Source organism: Artibeus jamaicensis, unplaced genomic scaffold (assembly GCF_021234435.1).
Source record: "Artibeus jamaicensis isolate MK-2021 breed Jamaican fruit bat unplaced genomic scaffold, CSHL_Jam_final contig_511, whole genome shotgun sequence".
Lineage (NCBI taxonomy): Eukaryota > Metazoa > Chordata > Mammalia > Chiroptera > Phyllostomidae > Artibeus > Artibeus jamaicensis.
The window spans coordinates 2,192,167-2,218,977 of NW_026521866.1; the positions used below are offsets into that span (position 1 = coordinate 2,192,167).

The 26,811-nt window shown below is 38.5% G+C and overlaps 1 protein-coding gene across 4 annotated transcripts in view; it reads right to left on the bottom strand.

Annotated features, from left to right (window-relative positions):
• PIEZO2 (piezo type mechanosensitive ion channel component 2) overlaps nt 1-26,811 on the bottom strand; it is a 534,747-nt gene that overhangs the window by 416,447 nt on the left and 91,489 nt on the right. For all 4 annotated transcript variants that reach the window (XM_053668846.1, XM_053668845.1, XM_053668844.1 and 1 more), the window contains exon 2: nt 15,384-15,479. In XM_053668846.1, the coding sequence (XP_053524821.1) occupies nt 15,384-15,479 (96 nt within the window). The remainder of the gene's footprint in view (nt 1-15,383; nt 15,480-26,811) is intronic.

Sequence of the window (26,811 nt, forward strand, 5' to 3'; positions counted from 1 at the left end):
GGAGAAAGGGGGAGAAGGTACAGAAAATAAGTAGCATAGATGGTAGGTAGAAAATAGATAGGCGGGAGGGCAAGAATAGTATGGGAAATATAAAATCTAAAGAACTTGAGACACATGGTCATAAACTAAAGGGGGAAAGGGTGGGGGAGGGGTGTGCAGGATGAAGGGGAATGAAGGGGGGAATAGAACAACTGTAATGGCATAATGAATAAAATATATTTTTTAAAATGGGGGAAATGTAACAGTAAGTAGATTTCCAAAAGGACACTTTCTGACAGTCTGATTGCTGAAATAAAAAGGCAAAGCATCACCTTGTCCTTCATCAACTGGGAACATGTATGATGGACAATTCCAATATTTTGCCACTCTGCCCATGTCTGTGAATAATCATGAATATGATGCAAGCATTATTTGGGGGATAGAAATAAATTTTAGCAGGTAGGCTAATTCACAAATACAGACTGGGAATAAAAGAGCATCAATTTTATGTAGACTTGACTTTAGAATGTATTCTAGAAAGCTAAAGTTATACTTTAGTATCATCAACTAAGTAGTAAATTTCTGGATTATAGGGCTATGTTTATTTTTTATTACTGTTGCAGTAACAATTCTTAACATATTGTTTACAAAGAATAAATGCCTCATAAAAGCTGTCACATGAATGAATGAGTGAAACAATCAATCACTCAATCAATACTTTATGCAGTCCCACCACTCCATGTAGTTCTGATAGGTTGTCCCCTGAATAAATGTAGGGGACTTATTCTTTCAGATTCCTTTAGGGTATTACATAAAAGTCAAAAAATCAGGAAGACTATGGAGAACAAATATTTTTAAATTTTCCACGTAACCATCCCTAACCCTCCTCCTTCTTCCAACTAGCTGCTGCTCCATAAGGTCAAGCCTAGCACAGCTTTCATAAACCAGGTCTCCTTATCCTCTGCTGCCTTTGTAAAAGCTCTAGTGGCTGAATATTTGATGAGCAACATATGGTTGAATGGTGAAACCAGTTATTGCTAGTCAAAGACAAATGCAGCCCAGTCAGCACCTTGTCACAATTTGTAGCTCATTCAGATCGACAAGTGTTTGCTAAACACTTATTTTTGTTTTAAAAAAAGTAGCTGACATAGCCAGTATCCATGATCATGCCTTTTTAATAACACAACTGATGAATGAGCCTGGCAGTAAATAGGTAATTAATCCCCATCTCTTGCACAGTCCCTTTGGAAGTAATTGTGCAACAAAGAAAAAGCAAAGGGTAGTAAGGTATCAATGCCTGGGAAGCCCCTGGTACTACAGTTTTATTGCCCATTATTCAACTCATCAAGGACCTGGCCTTACCATTAGCCACTTCCTCTGCTTGCTCTGTCTCCTGTGCTCTTAACAACCTGACTGCTTTCTAACTCTCAATATGTGACGAAGCAGTGATGGATGATTTCAACCACTTAGCTCTGCTTGACAAGGCTGCTCCCAGGGTGGGGAGGTAGGAATCTTACAGACTGACAACTGCATAACATGTGGTGTAATGTTTTTTCTCAAGAACAGTGAGGAAGTCAGGAGGAGGTATTTTCAGGATCATTTTGAGTAAGATAGGGCTCATCTTCAGGAAAATTGTGTATTGCTCTAAAATGTGTCCTGGGTGTGCTTTCTTTCTTTTTTTTGTTTGTAGGGCCACTGCTAGCCCACCCAGGAGACTCCTTTCTCTAGAAGTATGCAATACTGTACTGGAGTTTTAGCATTTTTGTCAGCAAAACAGGGGCCAGAATTCTGCCTTCACATGCCCTCTTGGCCAAGGACCCATGCAGAATACAGCCTGTAGGAGGACTCTGAGCTGCCGCATTTCCCAGCATGTGTCCCTGCACCAGCCCTATTCAGGGGTCCCACCCAACTCTGTGGTGTCCCTCATGATTGCCATCCTTGCTCTCAGAGGGTGGACATAGGTGTGTCAGAGGCTATTAGATGATCTGCTCTCCAGGGACACAGACCCTCAGAGGAGGCATTATTATGGAGTGCATTCAGGAACAGTGATGGGAGCGGGTGAGGGCAGCAGGCCTGGATTGAGGGAGAAGTTCAGGTGCAATGCAGTTACAACAGGGACTTCAAACCACCTCACAGGAAGCTTCACACCTGAGACAGCAGAGCAGAGTTGTCCATGAATAAATCAAGGGGGCCAGACTTTTGTACACTCCACCCCCTAGCCATCTCTCATAGAAATAGGGACCACACCCACCACTAGGAGGGGGTGAACCTTGCACCATATCTTTTTAGTTTAGGAAAGCTCTCAGAGATAGATAGTTATTGCTATGAGCCCTCAGTCACTAAAATGCCAGGCGTCAGGGAAAATCAATGCTTAGTTCCTGAAGAGGTATGTTTTGGGGTTGGGGGAGACCTGGGCAGAGCTCTATGGATTCACTACCAGGGAAGTTAAAGCAGTCCCACTGACAACTAGAGTAATGCTTTGCCAGGTGTTCTCTCATTTTAAGTTTCATTGTGCAGATGCCATTAAATCTAAGGAATATGATATAATGGTGGAGAGGATGATATTTGAGGGTCACATTTCTTTGCACTCAATTGCAAAGGAATCTTGTATCACTGGCCATGACTAGTCAATTAACAGGGAAACAAGAAGAAAAGGCTATCTTGATGACTCGACACCACTCCAGAACACCCACATGCAATCCTCAATGCACACATGCCTACAGACTCCAGGTCTTCCTTTTGCCAAGTCTGGGGCTCTGGACAGAGACTCTAGACCAGCTCATCCTGTGCCACCTCCACAGGCCAGATCACAACACCATGTGCCACTACACACAGCTTGATAACTCTGGCTCCAAGCTGCCTGAAAAGGCTGTTGGTGGCTTCCCCGAAATATTCCTCAAGAGTACATGGAACTGGCAAATTGAAATGCAGATAATATATTTAGGCAAAATTAATAATTTTTTTAATGGAGAGAGTAAGTATAAGAAGGAGGAAGGAAAGGAGAGAGGATTAAATGGTGAGCTATAAGTTTAAAAGGACCATTTTTGCCATATTTGGTGGCTTTAGTGCCCACTTCAGATAGTCAATAATACTCTGTGAACACAAGAAAATAAAAGGCATATTTTTATTAATATCCTCAGTGTACTCATTCCTACCTAATGTTGCAAAAATACACTAAAAAGTAGTTTGAAGTACAATAATTGCCCTCTTATACTGCAATAAGTCAACTGAACCACATGCATAATCTCTATACTTACTTTCACTATATAATAATTTTGTAATGGTCTTGGCTGGTGTGACACAGTGGGTTAAGTGCTGGCCTGTGAACCAAAGGGTCACCGGTTTGATTACCAGTCAGGGCACATGTTTGGGTTGCAGACCAAGTCCCCAGGAGGGGGCATGTGAGAGGCATTAATATTTCTCCCTCTCTTTCTTCCTCCTTTTCTCTAAAAATAAATAAATAAAATCTTAAAAAATAATTTTGTAATAAAATGCAGCCAAATGAGAGATAATTCAGATAACTAAATTATTTATATTAGAATTTTTCACTAACTTAACCTATTGTGAAAAGTGTGAGTTTCAAGAATTATTCATTAATCTCTCTGTGTTTCTCAGTTTCCTATCTGTAAAATATGAACACTAGTACCTGTCTCTTAGGGGTTATGCTGCCTGGCATAGAGCAAGCACTGTATTTGTTACTTACTTATTTATTCTTCTTAAACTTAATAATTAGCACTATTTGAAAGTTAAATTAAGTTTTCATCTCAAAAGGTTATGTGTATGAATCTGCAAATGTGCCTGAGTCTATTTAAGATAAACAGTTACCCATAAAATAAGGCCCAGAATATTGAATTCATCAGAAACTGGGTTTGTCAAGCCTCTAAAGTAGCCAATTTTAACACTAAAATAAACTAAGTCAAAATGCACACATAATTAAACCAAGTAAGTTGAACACTTTCAAAGGGAAACAAATTTAGAAAGTCAGACAGGAGCTATGCTTTCCTCCTCTAGGTTCTTTATCTACCTGTTCAGCACATATCACACAAGTAGGTGCTGTGCATGTGACTCACACAGGCAGATTTTTTAATGTTCTGTCCAGGACCAGTGCCAAGAGCTCGACATATGAGGAAAAGATTCAGATAATGTAAAGAATTTGCCTCAGACAGTGCTGTTAATAAATGGCAAAGAGGACAAGAGAGCCTGTCCTATTTATCTTTATATGTCCAATAGCTTAGTGCAAGGCCTAACAGTATAAGTACCAGTAAGTGTTTGTAAATTGCATAAACAAAACAATAGTAATTTGAAGAGTGGATCAACAAACGGATATTAATTCAAGTGAAGTACCTTACTGTAATGACAAAGTGGCTTTTAAATCACAGGTAAGGTCATGATGTATATTTGGTTTATCTCCAAATAAGACAAAAAGTTTGGAACTTCTAAAGTCTTCTCTCAGTCATATAATAATTAGACCCAGTGTTTCCTGAGCAGAGAATTATATGTATTGTCTGAAACTTCTTCTGTCTGACTGCATATTTTTTGCCAAATTTGAAATAATAATGGGACATGGTAGCTGTACCATGCCCCCAAAAGACAGATAAAATAATATAAAAGGACTATGATAAATCAATTTATTCAAAAGTTTAAGGGATAAGCATCTGCCCTGGCCAGGCAGCTCAGTTGGTTAGAGTGTCATCCTGATATGCCACAGTTGCAGGTTCAATCCTTGGTCAGGGCATGTACCAGTGAACCAAGAATCAACCACTGAATGCATAAGTAAGTGGAACAACAAATGGATGTTTCTCTCTCTCTCTCACTCTCCCTTCCTTGTTCTCTCTAAAATCAATAAATAATAAAAAAAAGAAACAAACATCTAATTACTCTTTTTAGCACTCCTTTTGGTGGGGAACTGATGTTAATAAAACACTTAATAATTTACTCAATTAGATATTTTCCTGCTTGTTTTTATTATGACATAATAAAACATAGTAATACAAAGCCTAATGGTATAAAGACTAACAGTGTTTTAACAACAAAAAAAACCCCAGAGGCAAGCAGTTTTAAATATCTGCTACTATTTCATCTCTGATATCTAAACATGTCTTTATAAGTTACAAACCTCTTTCCCTCTTCATGAAGGCAAACTGAACATCATCTTTCCTTTCCCAGGGTGTCTTTGGTACATCTTAGGTCAGAGCCTCAGGATGTTTTTAGCGGTGATTATTTGCAACACAAAACACACACATAAACACACACAGGATTATTTATAGTTAGCACAATGTCCTCTTAAACAAAGACTACTCTTCAGAGTTGAAGGGAGTAAAATATCTTTTTTCTATCATCTTAAAATAACTTTGCCAACAGTTTACAAAAGTTAACTTAGCCTGCCCAAAATATCACTTGCTGACAATTGTGGCCTAAGCACAATTAGGTTGTTCCTTTACTACCCTTTTTTAATGATATCCCTCCTCGCAACTGAGGAATATAATTGAAAGAAATCCCAATAACCAGGAAAAAATTAATCACTTTTGAGTGTAAATGCAAGCAAGTAGATCAGGGGAACTGCTACTTTGCTCAAAATAACAATGCAAAGTTTTCAGGAAAAACAAAAATACAAACATAATTCAGAGACCACTACTTTTATAAAAGGGAGAATAAAATCTCCACAAAACCCTGTATTGAAAAATCTTCTGAGGGCAGAGTCTGAAAGTGTTGGCATTGTGCAGCTCTGTTGTTATTCCTTTGGCAGTTGCTGCCCTCAGCAAAGAACTGGGTCCACCATCACTGGGGCACCTACTCCAAGAGGAGCTGGCTGGTGTAACTGAACAGAGAAGACAGGAAAGGTGTGCACAGACACTGTGAGTCCTTCCCATTCTTCCACCTCTGGAAGTTTGGTTCTCATCTAGTCCAGTGTTGTCCAGTCTTAGAAAACATTTGGAATGTAGTCTCTCAGAATGAGTATGAGTCCTTAGTCAAGAAGACAACTTTGTCCTTAGAAATAATTATATACCTTAGACAATGATCTTCTCTATCCCTTAGCATATATGCGTGTGCATGTGCACATCATAAACATTTCACAGGTGAACTAATTAGATGATAATGCTTCTAGCATATTCTTGCTGGAAAGTTTATGAGGAATGTTGTCCAAGAAGTGTTGTAATTTGGAGAATTCCTTTTCAACTAGCCCTCAATAAGTAGACAATTCCTCCCCACCAAGAAAGAGCCTATAAAGAAAACACATTAACAAAAAGTTGCTGGCAAGACCAAGCAAGCAGGCAGAAGCAATTTCCAGAGACCAGCAAACTTCACATCGCATCGCATAGCAGCTTTATGGGAAAGGAGCTCCTTGGACACAGAGAATGACACCAGGAAAATAGGAATCTAGACTGGCCAAGATGTTACTAAGTCTCATTATCATAGATTTCTCACTAATTCATTAATAGGAGAGAGCTTTAATATTAGTACCTCACTATGTAGTATTCCTACTTTGGTAAGTAGATTTATAACCTAGGTAATTTCACAATACATGTTTATTTATTATCATTCCATAAAGGAGATTCCCTTTTAATAAATAAATTTTCATCTTCTAATTAAATGACTTAGTATGGTGAGTGCTTACAGTAGTGCCTGGCACATAGGAACTGTGCCATAAAAGTTAGCTACTTTTAATACTACTGAAATCCTCAGTTTAAGTACCTCTCCAGATACTTAAGTTTCTGGTCTACATTAATTAGGCACTGCTTAGCTATTATAGTAAACACTGCATGGTAAATCTACTCAATCAATACTTTCTTCAGGATGCTACCTTCTCATCCCAGTATCTCATTTCATGACAACATCATGAATTAAGTACATCATACATAAATCATGGAAAGATGTTCCACATGTATTTGTTATACCATATGTATCAGCCATTGACCCTAGATACTTTATTTTATGCTAAATACTCTGGGTTTTGTCCTTTTTTGTATAAAATTGATAGCACTTATTTCACCACCCATTCTTTTTCCCCATCAAACTTGACTCCGAATGCTGTACAAGTCAGACCCACTTTTAACACAATGGCTTGCTATGATTGTGTCTATTCAATGCAAATCTTAAGCAACTGCAAAGTAACTTGAGATCAATATAGAAATGACAGAACTGCTAGAATACATATATGGCTTCTCAAGATAACATCTTTGAAAGAGCTAACATTTAATGAGATACAACATGTCTGGGAGGCTACCCCAGGGAAGAACCATGTTTTTACCTTCTTTTTTATGCTTCATCAATCCAAAGATTGTGTTTCCTGAAAAGTAGTCTTTCAATTACTATTTGTTGAAAGAAATAACCACTTTTAATATGATCTATCTTCTATGAAACTTACATGTATGTCATCAATCTGCACCAATGTATTTTAAAATATCTCCTTTAAAAATACTAATATTATCTCTCCAGACTGTGTGCCCAGACCCTGGTAATTTATCAGCCAACAAGTATTTATTTAGTGACTAGGTTTGCCTCTCTTCTTGTAAATCTCCAGAGGACTATTCTGTCCAGGGCATGAGTCTGAATGACACCATGACTAAGAGCATGACCACCCACACAGCACTTGTGTGGACTAGGGCTTGTTTTCAACACACCTGGAACCCACTCTTCATCTTGAATATGAGGATTTTCATAGTAGTTTTTAATAATGGTAGCAGCTTCCTCAAAATGTTGTTTTGAGAATTAAATAAAATTAACGCATATAAATAATTGATGCAAAGTTTGTATTTTGTAAGCAGTGCTATTTGCTCTCTATGAATGGGTTACTTAACCTAAATATTAGTTAACAAGGGACTTTGAAAATCTCATAATTCATAGCTGATATTTATAGAACACCAGAACAAATCCTGAAATAAAGACTCTTCTGTGATCATACACATGAGACTGAGATTTCTAAACTTGGTTCACTCCAATGTTCAAAGTAATTATGTTGTACTTTAAAATAATAATATTATGATGATTAGCCAAAATATATTGAGCACTTACTGTTGCTTCCTTCCATATCTTATGTTTTATTACTTACATTCCTTTCTATCCAAACAAAATGCAAATTCTTACCATATTGATCAATGTACTATACTCAACATATCAGGTATAGGGAATCTATTATGTGGACAGTTGAAGAATTTAATACCTCATCAATTTGATATGTTGGCCACCTGAAGTTAATTATAGATTAGTTAGTAAATTTAATGGAGTGCATTTTCAATTGAATGCGCTCTACTAAGTGAAAAGCAAAAGATGCTCTTTCTCCAGTATTACAGGTATCCCCCACTTTCAAAATTTTGCTTTACACCACTTCATTTTTACAAAGTTCTGCATTAATACCTGATTTTGCTAATTGAAAGAAATCTATGGATTGGAAGAATTAACATCATCAAAATGTCCACACTACCCAAAGCAATTTATACATTCAACACAATACCTACTAGAGTACCAATGAAATGTTTCATAGTTATAGAACAAATATTTCAAAAATTTATATGCAAACATAAATAACCCTGAATAGCTGCAGCAATTTTGGCAAAGAATAGCAAAGTAGGAGGGATCACAATACCTGATATCAAAGTGTGCTACAAGGCCACTGTAATGAAAGCAGCATAAGAACAGACACATGGGCCAATGGAACAGAACAGAGAGCCCAGAAAGAAACCCAAGTCTCTACAGTCAATTAATATTCGACAAAGGGGGCAGCAACATAAAATGGAGCAAAAATAGCCTCTTCAACAAATGGTGTTGGGAGAACTGGACAGCTACATGCAAAGAACATGAAACTTGATCACCAACTTACACCACTCACAAAAATAAATTCAAAGTGAATAAAAGTTTTAATATAAGTTATGACACCACTAAAGTCCTAGAGGAGAACACAGGCAGGAAAATCTCAGATATTCCACACAGCAATATTTTCACTGATATGTCCTCTAGAGCAAGGGACATAAAGGAAAGAATAAATAAATGGGATTTCATCAAAATAAAAAGCTTCTGTATGGTTGAAGAAAACAGCAGTAAAATAAGAAGAGAATCAACAGTATGGGAAAATATATTTGCCAATGATACCTCAGATAAGGGTTTGATCTCCAGAATACATAAAGAACTCACATGACTACTCTAAGAAGACAAGCAACCCAATTTAAAAATGGGTAAAGTCTTGAACAGACACTTCTCCAAGGAGAACATACAGATGGTCCAGAGATATATGAAAAGATGCTCAATATTGCTAGCTGTCACAGAGATACAAATTAAAACCACAATGAGATACCACTTTACACCAGTCAGAATGGCCATCATAAACAAAACAACAAACAACAAATTTTGGAAAGGTTGTGGAGAAAAAGGGACCCTAATCCATTGTTGGTGGGATTGCAGACTGGTACAACTACTATGGAAAGCAGTATGGAATTTTCTCAGAAAACCAAAAATGGATCTGCCTTTTGACCCAGCAATTCCACCACTAGGATTATATCCTAAAACCCCTGAAGCACCAATCCCAAAGAACCTATGCACCCCAATGTTCATAGCAGCACAATTTACAATAGCCAAGTGATGGAAGCAACCTAGGTGCCCATCAGTAAGTGAATGGATCAAAAAACTATGGTACATCTACACAATGGAATTCTATGCAGCAGAGAGAAGGAAGGAGTTACTACCCTTTGCAACAGCATGGATGGAACTGGAGAGTATTTTGCTACATGAAATAAGCCAGGCAGTGAAAGACAAATACCATATGATTTCATGTTTAACAGGAACATAATCAACAAAATGAACAAGCAAGCAAAATATAACAGAAGACGCTGAAATCGAGAATAGGCTGACAGTGAACAGAGGGGAGAGGGGAGAAGATTATAGGGGAAAAGGGTGAAGGGTTTGCAGAAACAATTATAAATGACACATAAACAATAGCAAGGTGGGTGGAAACAGGGGAAGAAGGTGGGGAGGGCTGGGATGGTGAGGAGGGGTGAGGCAGGAAGGCAGAAGTCTGTACTTGAACAACAATAAAAAATGTTTAAAAAAAAGAAATCCAAAGAGGATTTTGCTTTTACAAAATAAAGTGAAAAGCAAAAATAGCTTTTTGTGTTGGTTTGCAGAGTATATCCTGAGCAAGGAAAGTGGCCCCATCAAGCTCCTTCCCCAGGAACCACACTTGGCATCTCAGCATCAAGCTGTCATCTGTGAACTATGTAGGAGCCTCTGTGCTCTATCTTTATTTATTTTGTGCATCTATTAATAACATGTGTCCTAAGGCAATTGCTTCTTTGTTTTACACTGTTTCAGCTTACAAAAGGTTTCATGGCAATGCAGGGGAAACTGTATGTGCTTAAATAAGATGCTTATCATTGTACATAAACACATAAAACATTAAATTTATTCAATTACTTGTTATCCTTTGATCTCAATCAAATTGAAAATACCAAATTCAATGGCTTATCATACCCTAAGCTTCCGTCTCCAGACTATGGGTATATGGAAGATAGTGTTCTGTGATGTTTGCTATTATAGAGATTGAGGTGAACACAGGATTATAGCTATGTTCATAAATGCATTTACAACACTTGACTCTGGAAATAAATCCTTTCCATAAATATTTAGTGAATGCCTTCAATACACAGGCACTCTTCTGTGTCCTAGAAATATTGCAGTGAACAAAACAGCAAAATCTTGCCATCTTGAAGTTTACACAATAGAAAGGAGATACAGGACATAAGTGTACTGATATGGAACAATGGCTAACTTCCAAGTGCAGGCCCACAGTGGGACCACACCTTAGTGGCAAACTCTCCCTCATTCTCCAGTGAATACTATGACAAAGACATTTGTTTTCAACCCATGGAAGATATGCATGAGAATACTGGAGAAGCCAGAAGAGTTGGATATTGTAGAGAGATTTACAAGACTAATGAGAAAGGTTTCAATGAGATCATTCTGTGAACTGGGACTTACTACACGGAAATATGACTCTGGCTTGAGAAATCTGAAGGTGAAATTCTTGCTAAGGAAAATAATTGCACACTGACTGATGGCAGGTTAAAGGTGCCTGCTGCCCGTGTCATGAGTATATGTGTTCGTGTGTGTGTGTGTGTGTGTCAAAGAAAGGAGGAGAAAGACAGACATGGAGAAAAGAGAGAAAGAGAATAATTTTCCAAGAGCCAAGTTAAAGTTACTTTGCCCAAGAAAAGCAGTGGGAAAGGTAAAGGTGGTAAGCCTTTACCAATTGTACCAAGGGAATTGAAGGGTGTCATAACCAGTGGGTGGAGAGTGCTCCGCCTGCCCAGGACCTGTGGTGAGTACACCACTATCAAGATTCAGCCTTGCTCAGGTCAGGAGGAGGGAAGGCAGGGAGGGGCAGAGTCACATGGAGTATTCCAGAAAGGACCCCCAGGGCCCTCATTCCCTTTCTGGGCAGTGGCCACACACTGGCAGAGGGGAGAAGCTTTAGTGTTAAATAATGTTCTACAGTTTTAAGTTTTACAGTGGTCTGGGTATACTGTCTGATGTGATAATCATCTTGGACTGACTGGGGCACTAAAGTGACCTTAAGATACTTTGTTATGTAAGAACTGAGGCGTTCTATGGACTGCTTAGAATTTTGCCCATCAGTTGGGGAGGATCTGTCACACAAAGGAGGTATGCAGGGGCAATCATGGGGAGAATTTGGATAGCTGTGAGCCTGGGGTCCCCAAGTCCAGCTTTTGCTATGGATTGATTACACAAATAATTTCAGGTAGGTACAAATACTGAAAAAACAAAACTGGCTTATAGTATAAAAAATAAGGTGGGAATTGGGATAAGAGCTTTAGTTAGGGAGGTTGCCTCTGAGGAGGTGACTCAAGAGAAATCTGAATTCGGAGAGGCCATCCATTTGAAATCTGGGAAAAGCCTTCAATATGCAGGGGACTGCAGAGGTATGCTCATGCCAGTTCAAAAGGATGTCATTTCTACAGCTAATAATAACTACTGTGTAATAATTTTATATTTTATTTAAAATCCATATTTGCTCCTGTGATCCCATAAAGTCTAGTAATCCTGGGGAATTTGGGTCCCCCATCTGTAGAGGAGGAGACCTTGATCAAAAGAAGTGACTTTTGGGTCAGGTAGTTTCAGGCAAGGACACACAGGACTCCCAGCACACTGGCCTTGTTTGCAGTCCTTGGCAGGGTTTCATACCCTTGCACAGATATGTTGAAGCTCTTTCTGGATCACTGTTTCAAACCCATGCTCCACTCCCCTGACCTCTTAGTCCTTGTCTTCCATCAATATGTGTTCTCCAATCTGACCAGATGTCTGAGGCAGTGGTCCTGTCTGTAAGGACCAGTCTGGGTCCAGTTCCCCACAAACAGACACTGAGGTGGGTTCAGGTGGATTCACACATCAGGTGGTTTATTGGGCAGTGCTCTTGGCCATAACACCTTTCACAGCACGAAAGCAGTAGGACTCCATGAAGGGAGAAATTAAAGTGTGATGCTCTCACAACAGGGGCTTCAGTTCATGGGGTGCTCTGGAGCTAGCATAACCTTTCAGAGTTTCCAGACTAGAGGTCTTTGCATTCATTTTGAATAATCATTGGTATAGCCTTCCTCCTGTGTGTGTGCACTTGTGAGCTTCCTTTAGCCACCACCAATTCTTAGGGAGGGATTCTGCTGTGAGCAACCATAGACAGCTGGGGATGGTGCCTCAGTTTGAAAGGGGAATTCTGAATTTATTACTCAGCACCCACTAAACATAGCATTTTAGAAGAAATTCTCGTAGAGGGAAGAACATCCAGATGAAATCTGTTTGAATGGAACAATTGAAAAATTACATCTTTGAGTAACTAGGGATATTTTGTCCCATGAAGACTAAAGGGAACTATCATCACCTCAGCTACCCACCTTCTGACATTTGAAAGTGATGAGCAGTTTATTGATGATTAACATGGAACTGTTTCATTTGATTTATATAATAGCTGATTACCTGTCAAAGCCTGTCTATAAACGTCTATATCCCAACTTTCTCCTGTGATTCTAGCAACTAGTGGATGGCCCTTGTTTTTCGGTTCTGCTCCTAATACCTCCTGTTCCTCCTCAACCTTCTTACTTTGCTAGCTAAGTCACCTCAACATTCTTTTTGACTTCTTGGCTATTTCTTAACTTCTAGTGATTAATTTCCTCTACTACATTTTCTCCTTTTAAAATACCTAGAATGGTTCCTGATTTCAGGTTAGACCCTGATTGATACTATCCTACTGAGATAATTACACATTTGAACATCTGAAATAGAAAAATGAGAATTTTAAAATCCTAGATTAATGAAAGACAAAATCATTTAGGTAAATCCCCTATCTTTTGATTAACCCTTCATATTATTATACAGCAATTTTCCAGAATCTGTCAACTTATTGTAGCTTGGGGCTGGAAACAATGGCTTAGATTTCCCAGGAGATGGATTTCAGGTCTAATCAAGAGAGAGCTGTGTAAGACTTTCCATATAGACAAGTTGCTTCATTCATCAATGGTATCTAAGAAGAGACTACATAGCCAGCCAACCTGGACATTGTAGAAAGGATTCATTCTACCTCTGGTTGCTGGAATATGCTTAATAATTCCTGAAAGCTTCTCCAACTCTCAACTTCAGCAATTCAGATGATACTCACAAGTAAGTTAAATGTATTGAACCCCCAAGCAATTGTTCTTACTCAAATCCTTTTTTAAACTTGATAACATTTTAACATACAACTAACTGCTCCTGATCTTCCTCCATCTCCCATGCAGTCATTTCCAGCCATACAGCAAATTTGTGTCTAATCCCAGGTATGGGGGAAACCTCAGTCACACTCATGTGATCTGTGTCCTCCTGACACCTCTGAGATCACAGAAAGTGGACATCCCTGTCCAAAACAACCACAGTGGAGAAAATGGGTTTTCACACTTAGGCCACCTCAAGAACAATCCCAAAGATACACCTTCTCAGTGCTGACACTGACTTTCTCCACCTAGTGGGCCCCTCTGTGGATATACTTCAGGAAAAATAATCACACAGGAAAAAAAAATGCCCACAGGTCAAATTGAGGACAGAGGGTCAGGGAGTAACTTTCATATATGTGTACCACACATTCATTTAGGGGGAGTCTAAATGATCCTGTGGTACATGATCCTGTGGACATGCACAGAGGCCTGAGCAGCTTGGGGGACAATTTAAATTTGCTTGCTGTTTTAAGGCAGAGCCTGTATGTGAGCAGGTGGTGAAAAGGTTATTATTAGTTCTTTCAGTTTGCTGATGTGCTTTCTTATCAATTCATGAGAAATGTGCATGAACATGAATTGAAAAGTCTCAGTGTGTTTGAACTAGCATCTCTCTGAGAAGCCATGCTGCAGTCACTCTTCCAGATGTCTCATTGTGTACATCTGCTCCACATAGGCTGTAATGATGGTCTTGACCATGCACTGCCAGAAATGTCCAATGTGAGGTGTTTCAAAACACAGGCTTAGAAACACCTGGCTTGTGCTTCCTACATGTTCCGAAAGAAATAGGTGGGACAGCCTTTCTTAGAGTTCCTCTGCATTTATGTAAACAAACAAATAAGTGAGACTGTGTTGAATATTAGTCACGCTTCCTTTTTCTCTCATGTAAACATACAGTCATCACACTCACCTAAGACATTTGGCATAGTCCTTATTTCTTATAGCAGCATTGTTTAGAATAACAGGCTACTCTCATTTTGGTTTAATTCTAATATTTATGGAGGAACTTAAAATATATGTTTACAAACCAGAACATGCTTCCTAATCAGGCCTAAGGAGATATGGTCAATCTTCTATAACTTCAGGTTCTAATAAAACAATGAGAAAGATATATAAAGCTTTGGAGTAATATGCTTGAGAAACTATTCCTCAGACTCAAATAACTTACTCAAAGTACTTGATGAGAGGCATATGTAAGAGATCCCAATTGATGTACGAACAAGTCAAGACTAAGACCCAGCTTCCTACCCAGTTCTGCTAAGTGGTTTAGAGATGTAACACTTCCCTTTTTCTACTTGCCACCACATTGTCCCCAGCAATCTACCATGAAAATCATGTACCAATCTTATGATGTCACCTGCCTTATTTCATTGAAAATACATTGAGTTTGTCTTAACTACCCAACACATTCTGGATGTATTGCAATCTTACTAACCTAGAGATAATATGGAACTTGCATGGTATATTAGCTATATAAATGACATGTATCACCAACATGTTCCACACTACTTTGCTTGATGCAGCTGTTCACATATTTGACACCCAGTCCCCACTGGACCAGCTTACTGCACAGACAGCATCTAACCCATCAGATAAAGACAAACCCAGAGAGCTCAGAAAATGCATTCAGACTGGCACAGAATGGTAACTGTCTCTTACCTTGCATTGTTGCTCTTGTTGGCTCTGAGAACAGAGGGATGAGTAAGAGGTAGATGAGGTAGACGAAGGAGAGTCCATTGTACCGGAATGCACATGCTATGGGTGAGAAGACAGAGAAGAGGAAAAATACATTAATTAGGTAGGCTAACAAGATACACACAAGTGTGTGGTGATACCATCAAGTGTCACTGGATCAAGCTAAGTAGATATGTCAGTGAGGAAGTAAAAACTGAGCATTTATTTTGTGTTCATTACTATGTCGAGGGTGATGAAAATGGAGAATTAAAATGCATGGTCTCTGCTCTTAAAGTCTAACCAAGATGAAAACACCAATATATCTAAATAAAGGCAAGTCATAAGTAAGTCATAAATTTAGCAGGAAAATTAAAATTGTTACAGAAATATAGAGGGCAATGGGATTAGTGAGGGTTTGAGGTATCAGGTAAGGTTTTCAATGGAAGAGATGTCACTGAAGATAAAGAAAAGAGAAGAATATTTATTGGCAAGTAAATAAGTAGGTATTGAGGAGAGAAGATGGCAGCCAAGTAGGTAGAAGCTGAGTCCACTTGCTCTTGCCCCCAACTCAGATACTTGACTGATCTTCTGAAAAATAAACTGATCATTCAACAGAATCTTACCTGATATGAAGTTTGGAAGCCAAGGAATACAAAAGATGATTCACAATGGAAGGTAAGAAGTACCCCAGTAGGGGTACCTGCAGGCACAGAGACCCTAGTCAAGATCACAGCATGCAATTTCTTCCCCTCCCAGTGTAGAGGAACCCCATACCTGGGCTGGGAATGATTTGGATATACAAACTTGGGGAGATCCAGGCCACACACACATATAGCAAGCAGCACACCCATAACTGCAGTGGCAAATGCCAACCAGGAGAGTGGCAGAGAGAGAACAATTCTACCTGCACCTGGGTCAGGAGGAGACAGGCCATGGCCAGCCATGGCTGTGAGAGACTTTTGGCTTTTTGGAGGGGTGATGTGTGAGGAAAGCCAGACAGTGACTCAGTGCTACAGTGGGAGTGCCCAGAGAAACTTTTTAAAAGAGGACCTGAGGCATGCTGAAGAAAGACCCTGTGTACAGCTGCCCTATCAGCAAAGGAAAAGGATTGAGGTTGTGGTATACTCTCACTGAATGCAGCTAGGCAGAGAAACCAGAAAGGTGCACAGCAAAGGGATTTCTTGGCCCCAGCCTTATGTACCCAGTAGGACAGAGGCTTAACAGAGTGGAGACTTCGGACTGTGTCTGCTATGAGGGCAATGGGCTGGGAACTGGATAGGCAGGAGTGGAGCACCTGACATTATTTACAGCCAGACAAAATCACCTTCCCAGGGGGAGGTCAAACTCTGAGAAGGGAAGGATGCATTCAGCCCTCACCTCCTGCAGGACTTCAAGCAAGAGACCCTGAAGGGTCCATATTCACAAGAGAAAGACAGAAAGAGGAACACCTAATGGCCCATTTTGAACTTCTCTCAGGGAGACAAAATACACTGATTCCTAGGGACCTATTCCACTGAGGCCAGTGAGCAAGGGGATCAGGAATAAATGCATCAAAAGGGAATCAGGGTTCCACCCAGCCTCAGCTAGCACAGAGAGATGCCATCAGCATCAGACAGGAAAGAGCTGACCCTCTTACACAGATTGGCCTCTCCCTTGAAACAGACAGCTAGTTCATCAGAAACTATGCATTATTGAAAATAAGCTGGGACAGACCAAGACAGGTGGTGCAGGGGCAGGGGGAACCTACCCACAAATTTCCCAGAAGACTGAACAGTGCCTCCCAGAGCATACCCTAGGACTCCATCCTCTCAATCACAATAGATGCTTCATCTAGAGGCAGGTGAATGTAATACAAGTGGAGATGCCAGAACTTGGAAGACCCATCCCTGGACCTTCATTTGATATTTAAAGAAAAAAAAAGCCAGAGGCAGATCCAGAAAGAGGAGACAGAAGGCAAACACTAAACTCTGCTGGAATGAATTCCACTTCATTGCTCTTCAGAATTTGTTTTATTGTTTTTTCTTTTGCATAGTCTTTTAACACTTCTTTTTTTCCATCAATTGTGTTCCAACTAATTCACTATTCTTTGTCTTTTATTTCTTATTCTTTTTACTGAGATTTTTATATAATTTATTTTATTTTATTTTTACTTCAAATCTCATATTGTACCTTCCCTTGTCTTACTCCATTTGCCCTTTTCATGCCCTTTTTTATTTTCATTCTAAAGCTTGTTTTTCCCCACATTTCTCCTTGTTTCTATTCCTTACTCTCACTATTTCTCCTGCTATCCTCTCAAAATCATTCTTCTTTCTTTTAGTCAATTCTCATTCTTTTTCCCCTTCTTATAATATTCTTCCATATTTTCTTTCCACATTTATAATTGTGGCTTGTTCAGCATAGATATTATGGTTATTGCTGTTCTTCTTCAACTGTATTCCTATTTGTTCACTATTTTTTAAATTAAAATCTCATAGTTACTCTCCCTTTGTCTTCCATTTTGCCTTCCTCATACCCATGCTTATTTGAGTTGGAATTTTATTTTTTCCTCTTCTTAACCTGGATTATATTTCTTATTCTCATTATTTCCTCTCCCTCTATCCTCTCAAAATTATTTTTTATTTGAAAAATTATTTTCCCATACTGTAGACATCTCATATTCTCTTCTCTTTTTTGTATAATATTCCTATTCTCTTTCCACCTTTATTAATCTTGGCTCAGCTGTCATTGTTATTGACGCTGCTGTGGTTATTCTGTAATTTTGTTACCTTTGGTATAATACTTTTTAAATTTTATTTCAAACCTCATGTTATATTTTTGCATTTTTCTTAGCCCATATTGCCATTGCCCCTCCCTGTTTTACTTACAACTGAAATTTTATTTTCTCCCTTTCTTTGTCTTGTTTCTATTCTCTACTCTTACTATTTATCCTCCTTATTTCTGCTCAAAATCATTTTTCTCTCCTTTAGTGATCTCATATTCCTTTTTTCCTATCATAATATTTTTAATCTCTCTCTAACTTTATTCATCTTTGCTCAATTACTGTTGATATTGCTGATGTGGAAGGGGGGTATTTTTGTTGGTGTGGGTTTTGTTTTCTAGGTAGTACTTCTGTGCTAACCAGCACCTGTACAACTGCATAGAAGACTTGGGCAGGAGGGCAGATTGTGATTCCCATTCAGTTAGCCAGAGGGGAGAGTGCAACAACAAACAAGCCATCAATAATCAAAGCCCAAGTACAACAAGAGAGCGCACATAAACTGAATAAAGGCCAATCCTAGAGCATACAGACCACTGATTCCCATAGACTCCTACCATGGAAGCCCACCTCACAAAGAAACATGCAAAGCAAAGCAATGTGAAATGCAGGAAAAAACCAAAAAAAAGTTCCTTAAAGTGGGGAGAAAAAGAAATAACCCCCAATTGAAAGGAAAGGAGGATTCCATATAAAAAGAGCTGAATAAAATTGAGGCAACAAATCCATCAGGCATAGAATTCAAAATAAAGTTTATAAGGATACTCAAGGAATTTAGTGACAACTACAAGAAACTTATTGGGAACTATAGCAGCATAAAAAAGGACATAGAAACTATGAAAAAGGACATAGAAACTCAGTATGAAAACGGACATAGAAACACAGCATGAAAAAGGACATAGAAACTACCTATACCTTCCTATAGGTATAGGTATCTTCCTATACCTATAGGAAGAAATCAAGAATACAATATCTGAAATGAAAAATACATTAGAAAGAATTAATATCAGGCTAGATGAAGCAGAGGACTGAATCAGCAAGCTGGAAGACAAGGTAGAAAGAACTACCCAGTCAGAGCAAAAAAATGAAAAAAGACTCTAAAAGAATGAGAATAGTTTAAGGGAGCTTCAGTACAATGTGAAATGTAACAACACTCACATCATATGAATATTAGAAGGAGAAGAAAAAGAACAAGAAATAGAAAACCCGTTTGAACAAAAATAATGGCAGAAAACTTCCCTAATTTGGTGAAGAAAAAAATAATGTAAATTCAGGAAGCACAGAGGTCCTAATCAAGATGAACTCAAAGAGGTACACTATAAGACACATCAATATTAAAATGACAAATTTTAAAGACAAAGAGAGATTCTTAAAGGCAGCAAGGAAGAAACAGCTAGTTACATACAAGGGGACTCTAATGAGGCTATGAACAGATTTCTCAACAGAAACCCTACACGCCAGAGGGACTGGCATGAAATATTACAAGTAATTAAAAGCAAGGACCTACAACCAAGACCACCCTATCCAGCAAGGATTTCATTTCAAATTGGAAGAAGAACTTCTGAAGGAAGATGGAGGTATAGGTAGATACACTTTGCCTCCTCTCACAACCCAAAGAAGACCAAAAACAAATTTAAAAACAAAAACAACCACAAATGCCAAAAAATCAAACTGTATGGAAGTCTGACAACCAAAGAGTTAAAGAAGAAACATTCATCCAGACTGGTAGGAGGGGCAGAGACAGGCAGCTAGGGTGGAGAAGACTCATGGCAAGGTAGCAGCTGGTGTAGTGAGTTGTCCCATGTTTGCATGCAGATAAACCAGGAGGAACAACTGGGGACTAAGGCAGACCTCGCAACCCAGGGTTCCAGTGCAGTGAAATAAAGCTTCAAAACCTCTGACTGAAAAACCTGTGGGGGTTTACTCCCAGCCTCACAAGAGAATTCATTGGAAAGTCCCACAGGGTCCTAGAATGTACACAAAACCACCCACCCGGGAATCAGCACTGGAGGGACCAAACATTTGTTTGGTAGCTCAGGAAGTGACTGAAAGCTGACTGAGAGCTGAGCAAGTGCCATTGTTCTCTCTTGAATCCCTTCTCCACATACAGTGCCACAACAAAGCTACTGGGTTGCCCTACCATGGTAAATACTTAAGGCTCCACCCCTTATATGTAACAGGCATGCTGAGACAAAAAACATATGGCCCAATTAAAAGAACAGATCAAAGCTCTAGAAAAAATACAAGTAAGTGATGAAGAGATAGCCAACCTATCAAATTCAGAGTTCAAAACACTGGTTGGTAATCAGGATACTCACAGAAATGGTTGAGTATAGGGACAAAACAGAGGAAAAAGTAAATGCTATGACAAGTGAAATAAAGGAAAATATATAGGGAACCAACAGTGATGGGAAGGAAACCAAGGTTCGAATCAACAGTTTGGACCAGAAGGAAGAAATAAACAGTCAACCAGAATAGAACAAAGAAACAAAAATTCAAAAAAAATGAGGAGAGGTTCAGGAACCTCTGCGGCAACTTTAAACGTTGCAGCATCCAAATCATAGAGGTGCCAGAAGGAGAAGAGGAAGAGCAAGAAATTGAAAACTTATCCAAAAAAATCACAATGGAGGAGAACTACCCCAATCTGGCAAAGGAAATACAGTTCCAGGAAGTCCAGGAAGCCCAGAGAGTTCTAAAGATGTTGGACCCAAGGAAGTACACAACAGGGCACATTGTAATTACATTACCCAAAATGAAAAATAAGGAGAGAATCTTAAAAGCAACAAGAGAAAAGGACACAGTTACTTACAAAGGAGTTTCCGTAAGACTATCAGCTGATTTCTCAAAAGAAACCTTCCAGACAATAAGGGGCTGAAAAGAAGTATTTGAAGTCATGAAAGGCAAGTGCCTATATCCAAGACTACTCTATCCAGCAAAGCTATCATTTGGAATGGAAGGTCAGATAAAGTGCTTCCCAGATAAGGTCAAGTTAAAGGAGTTCATCATCACCAAGTTCTTATTTTATGAAATGTTAAAGGGACTTATCTAAGAAAAAGAAGATAAAAAATACAAATAATAAAATGACAACAAATCACAACTATTAACAACCAAACCTAAAAAAAAACAAGCTAAGCAACTACAACAGGAGCAGATTCACAGAAATGGAGATCACATGGAGAGTTAACAGCATGGAGGGGCAGCAGGGAGAATAGGGGAAAAGTTACAGGAAATAAAAAGCATAAAATGTTAGACACAAAAAAGGTCACGGGGAGGTTAAGAATAGTATGGGAAATGGAGAAGCCAGAGAATTTATACGTACAACTCATGGACATGAACTAAGCTGGGGGAATGCTGGCACTACAGGGTGGAGATGAATAAAGGGGAGAAAAAAATGAACAGCATAATCAATATCATAAAAATATAATACCATAATCAATAACATATTAATAAATAAATAAAATGGAAGGCAAACAAAGACCTTCCAAGACAAAAGAAGTGTAAAGAGTACGTCTCCACCAAGTCTGCACTGCAAGAGATGCTAGAGACTCCTATAATAGGGAGAAGAAATGGGTAGAGATGAGAGAGGCAGAGAGAGGAAGACAGGTAAAATAAAAATAGCAACAAATAAGTACTTATCAAAATAACCTTAACCATAAATGGATTGAATGTTCCAATTGAAAGACAAAGGCTAGCTGAATAGATAAGAAAACACAACCCACATGTATGCTACTTATAAGAGACCCAAAACAAAAGATCTACACAGTTTGAAGGAGGAGGAATAGAAAACGTTTTCCAAGCAAACAGACACAAAAAGAAAGATGGGGTAGCAATACTTATATCAGACAAAATACACTTCAAAGCAAAAGCCAGAGTCAGTGGCTCAAGCCAAGGCTCTAAAGCAAAAGCAGAGCTGGCCTGTCTGACCTGCCCAAGACAGCCTGTGGGCAGCCCAGTATGCAGGCAAGTCCTGGATTGGGCCAGATCATGCAGGCCTTGCAAGGGATCAGAGGGTGATAGCTTTCCCTCTCAAATGTCAATCAAGTGATGATTCTTACCCTCAGTTCAAGGTCATGCACCTGCCTATTTTTGTAGCTTCAGTTCCACCAATGCACATTCTGTGCTGTGTGCTGTTGCCCAGTTCAACAGCCAGCATCTTGTATCTGCTTGGCTGCTTCCTGTCTTCAGAGGTGGCAGGCACATTTTCCTCCCTCCCACTAGAATATCTTCCTGTTCTTCCTCCATCAGGCATAGTCCAACACAGCTAACATGTTTCCCCTTTAGGGAAGTTGGTCATGTCCATGTCCTCCCCTAAAGAGAAGTACATTTCTCTCCTTGGTGCATCTTCTAGAGCACCCCTCATTTAATGTCTCATGTTTATGTCTACGCTTATGTCTGTTATGCCCAGTGCCCAGTGCTCCATGTCCAGGAGGTGCTCACACTCATGAAAGGATCAATAGTGAATAAATAAATGAAATGAAAAAGATGTGAGGGTATCTAAAAATGAAATTAGACTATTCAGGTGTACAGCATTGTTAGTAGCATAGAAACATCACAATTGATTGCCCAAAATAACCATGTAAGCAAAAAATGCTTCTTTGTTTATAGCCTTAAGTGTTTTTTAATATTGATTTGTATTGTGCAGCAAAATAATCTAATTCTTTGTATTTCTGGGTAAAGAGAGAAGTAGAACTTGTATAATCGATCACTTGAAATAGCATTCACTGTGCACTTATGTGCTGTGGCTTTATATCACTAACAACTTACACCAAAGTGCTTGCTATGTGTAAAGCCCTGGTCTGTTCACTTCACATATATTAACTCATAATATTACTGTATTACCTTTACAGATACTATTTTATTCTGTTCTTACACATGAAAAAGCAGGCATGAGGAGAAAGTAGAGCCAAGGAACTGGCTAAGGTTTGAGCCTGGGAGTCTAGTTCCTGTCATCAGGAAGTTTCGAGGCCTCACCACTGCTTCACATCCTTACGTGTCTACCTTCTCCCCAGTTAACTGCCAAAGGCTCAGTGAGCCAGTGCCTTCCTTCCATGGGTTGAAAAACACTCCATATGTGTTTTGCTGTTTTGGTTTTATAACCCTGTTCTATAAGGTTTTATATTATGCATGGTAAAAATGTGTACACTGAGTAAATGTCTGATGATTAACTTTGAAGGAGGGAGAAAGGAGCCTACTCTTGGTTTCTCACGTCACAACCTTTAGTTACCATTATTTTTAGCAAAGTCCAGAATCTTAACGAAAGGCCTAGAATGACCCACAGTGGTAGTCAGCCTCTAAATTGCCCCCAGTAATTGTCTCTTGATTACCATACCAGTGAGTAATCCCTGCTCTTGAGTGTGGGTTGGAGCTAGTGACTCACTACTAGTGAGCAAAGTATCAGGATAGCACTCAGTGGCATCTGTCCTGCTGACCTTCTGCCTCTCCTCTTGCTCACTCGGAGAGAAGATAGCCCCGGGCTGTGAGTTGTCTAGTGGAGAGACTCATGTGGCAAGAAATAGCTCTCTAGCCAGTACTCAGCCCTCGCCATCCTACAGCCACGTGAATTAGCTTGGAAGTGGGTCCTCAGAAGACTGCACCCTAAGGAAGGCCTTGACTAGAGTCTGCGAGAGAGCCCAAACCATTCCTGACTTCCAGAAACTCTGAGACAGTGTTTGTTGCTTTAAGCTATGAAACGTTTATCCACTATTTAGTTGTACTTCCAGATAGGTCCTTGGTTGAGTTAGTGTGGATTCCATTCCCTCCTTCACCTTCTGTTGTTATCTGTTGCTGTTTTCTTTTAGATAATTTCTATTCAGCAATAGATGATTAATATAAAGTTTAAAAACTTAAGCCTCCTTTAAAAGTCCAACTTCATTTATTTTTATCTGAAATTATAGCATTTGACGACAGTGGCCAATTGTTGAATTCTCTGCTTTATCGTAGGTATGAGGTTACTACCCAGAAATTACCCAAGTATGTGGGGATTTTGAATGCTATATCAAAGTGAGTTAACCACTTCTAGGGCAAAATGTGCTTTTGAACTTGTCAATAAGGCACGTTCAAGTAAGAAAATCTTTAGGTGTGATGCTATCTTTTGTTCAGGATGCAGAGAAACTTCTTGCATATTTATTACTCTTCATAATGAGCTATCAGATTCTGGAGGCACAATACTCCCTGATACCCCACACTTCTCATGGATAGTCAAGCCACCAGGACAATGTCCTCTGCCTCAAGAATTTTACTGTTGACAGTGCAATTTTTAAAAATGCAGATCAATGTGTTCAAAGGGGAAAATTTTTTTTACCTGCACATGCACTATAGTTTCCATTATTACTACCTGGCTTAGCCATCCAAAATTATATGGAAATTTCCCTTAAAGGATGACAATAGCTGACAGTAATTTCCCAAACAAAAGACTGTGCCAGGCCTAGAGAGCTCACAATTCCAAACTGAGACAAGTCATCACTGAAGCACTTTATCAACATCAATGCTGCCATTTGAATTGTAAACAACTGGACTCATCTAATTAATGGATTTCATTCGCTAAAGATGAAAAGGTGGCATGTAGGTTTGGAGAAACTCTCAAGTAGAAAGAATGGTAGATTTGACTTTGACAATTTAAAGTTTGTCAATATAGAAAGGGAAAAAATATTTTAGAAGTATAAAATTGTTAAGATAGCCATATGACACTTATAAAAATACTTGTGTTGCAGTACATACCAGTATATAATAACTTCCTTGTTACTACACTATGACCATGGAAAGGTTTATGCACACTTTAATTACCCTGACATAATAGTTGAAGGTAATAACTTTAGATTATGTTATTAAAGGTAAGTGCTCTCAGAGCAGAATTTTTAACAAGATGTGACCTCCTACTTCCTTCATACACTTTAGCAAGGCCAAACAACATCTCACTATTAATGGCCTGGGAGACAGTGTCTTAAATGTTTAGAACCTCCATTTCAACTGAGTACATTCTAAATTATCTTTATTGCCTCAGGGAGCTTTGTTTATTTTCACAGTTGCCAGAGTGGTAGATACACATCATTCAGAATAAGCAATTTCAAAACCAAGCAACAAAATAGTTCTGTCAATTCAGTTATTCTAGAAAATTTTTGTTTATACTTTTAGTATTTTTTCTTCCTGTACTCTGAACCAACCAGTTGCTCTTAAAAGAATGTCCTCTCAAAATTTCAATTATTTTATTAAAAAACCCCAACAACAATAAAACAGCTGCAAAGTATTTATAGTAAAACAGGAAGAAAATGAAACAACTATAGATTTTTTTCCTAAGGAAGTAAAGCTATACAAGAAATATGAGGCAGGAAAAAGGCTTTTATGTCATCCAATTCATTGTCTATTTATGAAGTACTCTCCCCCCTCACCCGGCCCCACTATAGATTCCTGTGTTTTACCTCTGGTTACATTTATAAATATCTTAAGTAGTGATGCTTTAGAACAGCCGATAGTGAACACAAGAGCAAGAATGTTCTTTTCCGTTTTCAACTGTCTCTGACCTCCACATCCACTGCAGGTCTTGTCCCTAGTGCTTCCTTCAGAAAGTTACAAAAATTATTTCTTCAAGGAAGATATGCGAGAAAGTCTCCCCCACTAGTACTCAGAAACACAAGGTATATGCTTACCTACTTAATCTTAGATAGCAACTGCATTATGTTCTTTATGCATATCCTAAGAATGATCATATATTTGGGACTCAAAAGGCTAATAAAATATTGTTTAAATAAAAAATAATATGGTTTTATATTTAGAAATAGCTCCTACATTTTAACATTACACTTTTTTAGAGAGATGTAAGGAGGCTCCCTTTGTTCTAGGAAGTCTGTATGTATACGACTGAATCCATCAGTCATGTATTTCTTACACTTCAAGAAATGACAACATTATATTGCACATTAATTTCTTTAAGAAGTTGTTTAAGAGAATGTAATTTTAGAGTAAAGCTTTAAGGGTAAAATACTTTTACAGTGTAATAAATTACAAGAATTGAGAATCAAAACTGTATTAGCAAAAAATCATAGCCACTGTTCAGTTTACTAAAAATGTTAAGCCCATCTGAGGAAAAATCAGGTGAAAGCATCTTATTTGTAAAGGATAAAAGCCTGAGTGTTCTACTTTTGCCAGACATCCTGGAATACTACCTGTACAGGTACAGGTACTACAGGTACAGGCTGGCAAAGTGAATTTAAAAATTTGTTGCCTTTTTAGTTATTTAAAAAGGTAATATTCCATTGTCTATTTTTAATTAATTTAATATATGTATATTAAATTGAATATTACTAACAGTTTCATTGAGCTTTTTAAACTCATCTTGATTAATTGCATAGTTGCATAAAATAAATTTTAAAGAAAGAATGCAGTGCTTTTTCCTCACTGAAAATATCTTTTAATATGTTATTCATCATTTTACCAGTATATGAAAGCTGTGTTTAAAATACAAATCCTATGCTCAAGCTTGATCATGCTCATGCTTCATGCTATGAAACCAGCCCTCTGGTCCAAGAGAATAACAAAATGAATATTCTCTCATGATTGCAAATGAGAAAATAAAGCTTCTATTATCATAGATAATTTGTCGAGCTATCTGAAAAAAATGAATTAGAAATCAGGTCTATTTCATTATGAGTATGAAGAATACTGCTT